Consider the following 3,819-nt stretch of genomic DNA (forward strand, 5'->3'; position numbering starts at 1 on the left):
AGGTCGAAATTATGAAATAGAAAGTCCAAATTATGAGATAGCATGTTGTCTGTGTGCCGACATTAAAACTATCACAACAGGTGGACAGGAGAGGCAACAGCCCCTAAAGCGGTTTTCCATCAAGTTGAGTGATGACAGTCAAGCCTCCCCAGTTGTATTTCTTGAATATGTTTTAATGTGTTTGAGGGCTGAAAATGTCCGCTTGACAGAAGCAGTAGATTTCTGTCAAGCGGACATTTTCAAAACATATTCAAGTATGTACATATACAACTGGGGAGGCTCGACTGTCATCACTGGCGTCCATGAAGACAGCATAGGGGCAAAATCTGATTGGTTAAAAGCTCTACTTAAAACGAGTTGTGCTGGAAGCAGCGCAACTGAGGAAGACGGTAGCTATTTATCAATGTATTGATCACAACAATGTTTATTTTAGAAACAATAACTAATGATGTTCCTTGCTTTTGGAACATTTGGAACATTTCAGTTGGTTTGGTTCTTATTTTTTCCCAAACAGCAACCTTTTTACAACCGGTTTGTTTCGCCTCGTGGCAAAGTACAGTTTCTGTCCTTGTTCAGGCAAACATGGACTTTACATTTCCCACAGTAGATATGGGAGAAGTGATTGCCTGTGCAGTGCTTGCATCTGATTGTTTACTCTGGATTTATTTTTTTTAATTAATTAATTGGCTATATATCAAAAGATTATGATAGCCAAGGATTTTTTTTATATATATATAAAAAACATAAATTTCCACTCAATATATCTTACTACCTTTAATTAGTTTAATTAAATGACCAAAACAGTGTATTTGGCCTTGTGATATGGCATAATACAGAGTGCACAATGAAATACAATACAAGGATTCACAGGTGAGTTATCACTTTATAAACCTGCTGTATCATATTGGATACCTATGTTTTCAACACGATTTTACTATAAAATAAGGAACGAAATATGAAGTAATTATAGTTTGCTTCAATACAGTAAATATTCATATTGAAATATTAGTAACACTATAAATGTTATTCTTACCGTAACTGTTTCAAAATTAGCAACGATTTCCCTGCCGAAAACGAAAAAGTCACTTTGTGACGGCTGCCATTTTGGAAATGGAATTTAAATGCCTGCTAATGCCTACAGTGCATGGAAACTCCACCAGATGGTAGCAGACATGTATAGGATTGTATACAACAGGTTTTTCAGGAAAGTATTGCTCATGTTAATTACGTAGAGGTAATTAAACTCACGTAGCAAATATGATACAAATGGTTACAGGGTTAAAACGGTGTTTATTCAGTGAAATAGTGTTTAAACATTCAATCATGGATTCAAAGTTAACATTGATTAAAACGGGCTATCTTGATTCAAGATTTCAGTCAAATGCAGCAAAGAGCTAGTCTATGCTGCCGGCGATCAGCTCGTGGGCTGCTATTCATCATTTTTGAATCGCTCTTAGTCTGGACTCTCTCCTGGGACCGGTTTGCCTTGGGAGCCCCTACCAGGGGCTACTGCCTCGGACAACATGGCTCCCAGGATCACTGAGCCACTCAAACTCCTCCACCACGTTAAGGTGGCGATTCACGGAGGAGAAAAATATTTGTGTGATGGTTGTTTTTTTTTTTGTTTTGTTTTGTTTTTTTTTTTTTTTTTTTTTTTTTTTTTTTTTTTTTTTTAGGGTGGGGATAGGGTAGAAGTGGGGATAAAGGGTAGAAGTGAGGATAGTTTAGAAGTGAGGAAAGGGTGAAAGTGGGAACTTGATTCACCTTTAGATCAGTAAGTAGTAATCACTACTACTTACAGGGTAGAAGTGAGAAAAGGGTGGAAGTGGGGACAGGGTGAAAGTGGGGACTTGATACCCAGATGATATCACATCATCTGGGTTTCCACCTTTAGATCAGTAGTAATCACTACTAAGTACTAATCACTAAGTGAGGAAAGGGTAGAAGTAGTAGTCTTTCTTCCCCCTCAACTCATTTTGTGTTTCCCTTGTCCTTTCAGTTCCTCCTTGTGTCTTTTCTCATCTTCTTTCCTCTTTTTCTTCAGTGTTTTCAATTCCTCATTTTCTCTCTTCTCGCTTTCCTTCTTCTCTTTCTTTTCCCTCTTATCGCTCTCCTTCTTCTCTTTCTTTTCCCTCTTCTCGCTCTCCTTCTTCTCTTTCTTTTCCCTCTTCTCCTCCTCTTCCCTGTCCTTCTTCAGTGTCTTTTCCACCTCCTTCTTTGCCTTCTTCTCCTCCTTTTTCAACTGCGCCTTCTCTTTGTCAGTTTTTTGGGCGAGCTCCTGAAGGCTGAGGTTATGTACCTGGAGGTCAGCGTTGTGCTGTGTCAGAAGCTTGATCTCTTCCTCCATTTGGTTGCACCGCTCCTCCATCACTCTGCTTTGTCTCTGATGCTCCTGCTCTGCAGCGAGCTCACATCTCATACGATCTTCCAGAGCTGTGAGTTCTTTGGCGGCCGTTTGCTGCTTCAAGGCAGCAATTTCTGACGTCAGTTGGTTGTCTGGTTTTTGAGAGACAAGTTGAGCCGTTTTCATGTCGGCCAGAGCTTGTCTCCTAACCTCTCTCTCTGACTGTAGAGCGGCCATTATTTTGAGTTTTTCCTGCTCAAAACCAAGTTCTTTGGCGGCCATTTGCTGCTTCAAGGCAGCAATTTCTGACGTCAGTTGGTTGTCTGGTTTTTGAGAGACAAGTTGAGCCGTTTTCATGTCGGCCAGAGCTTGTCTCCTAACCTCTCTCTCTGACTGTAGAGCGGCCATTATTTTGAGTTTTTCCTGCTCAAAACCAAGTTCTTTGGCGGCCATTTGCTGCTTCAAGGCAGCAATTTCTGACGTCAGTTGGTTGTCTGGTTTTTGAGAGACAAGTTGAGCCGTTTTCATGTCGGCCAGAGCTTGTCTCCTAACCTCTCTCTCTGACTGTAGAGCGGCCATTATTTTGAGTTTTTCCTGCTCAAAACCAAGTTCTTTGGCGGCCATTTGCTGCTTCAAGGCAGCAATTTCTGACGTCAGTTGGTTGTCTGGTTTTTGAGAGACAAGTTGAGCCGTTTTCATGTCGGCCAGAGCTTGTCTCCTAACCTCTCTCTCTGACTGTAGAGCGGCCATTATTTTGAGTTTTTCCTGCTCAAAACCAAGTTCTTTGGCGGCCATTTGCTGCTTCAAGGCAGCAATTTCTGACGTCAGTTGGTTGTCTGGTTTTTGAGAGACAAGTTGAGCGTTTTCACGTCGGCCAGAGCTTGTCTCCTAACCTCTCTCTCTGACTGTAGAGCGGCCATTATTTTGAGTTTTTCCTGCTCAAAACCAAGTTCTTTGGCGGCCATTTGCTGCTTCAAGGCAGCAATTTCTGACGTCAGTTTTCGAGAGACAAGTTGAGCCGTTATCACGTCGGCCTTAGCTTGTCTCCGAACCTGTCTCTCTGACTGTAGACCCGCCATTATTTTGAGTTGTTCCTGCTCAAAACCAAGTTCTTTGGCGGCCATTTGCTGCTTCAAGGCAGCAATTTCTGACGTCAGTTGGTTGTCTGGTTTTTGAGAGACAAGTTGAGCCGTTTTCATGTCGGCCAGAGCTTGTCTCCTAACCTCTCTCTCTGACTGTAGAGCGGCCATTATTTTGAGTTTTTCCTGCTCAAAACCAAGTTCTTTGGCGGCCATTTGCTGCTTCAAGGCAGCAATTTCTGACGTCAGTTGGTTGTCTGGTTTTTGAGAGACAAGTTGAGCCGTTTTCATGTCGGCCAGAGCTTGTCTCCTAACCTCTCTCTCTGACTGTAGAGCGGCCATTATTTTGAGTTTTTCCTGCTCAAAACCAAGTTCTTTGGCGGCCATTTGCTGCTT

At 42.1% G+C, this 3,819-nt stretch overlaps 1 protein-coding gene across 1 annotated transcript; it reads right to left on the reverse strand.

The window, feature by feature from the left end:
* Nucleotides 1-1,453: 1,453 nt before the first annotated feature.
* Nucleotides 1,454-3,043, reverse strand: LOC137884303 (M protein, serotype 12-like). The gene is made up of 2 exons (XM_068726050.1): nt 2,143-3,043; nt 1,454-1,509 (listed from the first exon to the last, which is right to left on the reverse strand). The coding sequence occupies exons 1-2, from the start codon at nt 3,041-3,043 to the stop codon at nt 1,454-1,456; spliced, it is 957 nt and encodes a 318-aa protein (XP_068582151.1).
* Between the last annotated feature and the right edge of the window lie 776 nt (nt 3,044-3,819).

The sequence above is a fragment of the Cebidichthys violaceus genome, unplaced genomic scaffold (assembly GCF_023349555.1).
Source record: "Cebidichthys violaceus isolate CVI_PGR_0920_01 unplaced genomic scaffold, fCebVio1.0.p SCAF_376, whole genome shotgun sequence".
In the NCBI taxonomy this organism is placed as follows: Eukaryota; Metazoa; Chordata; class Actinopteri; order Perciformes; family Stichaeidae; genus Cebidichthys; species Cebidichthys violaceus.

Excerpts from the sequence above, each read along its gene's own strand:
- LOC137884303 (XM_068726050.1), bottom strand. The coding sequence starts at position 3,043 with ATGAAAACGGCTCAACTTGTCTCTCAAAAACCAGACAACCAACTGACG. Across the intron at positions 1,510-2,142 it reads AAAGAAAGAGAAGAAGGAGA|TAGCCCCTGGTAGGGGCTCC; the intron begins GCGAGAAGAGGG and ends TGTCCGAGGCAG.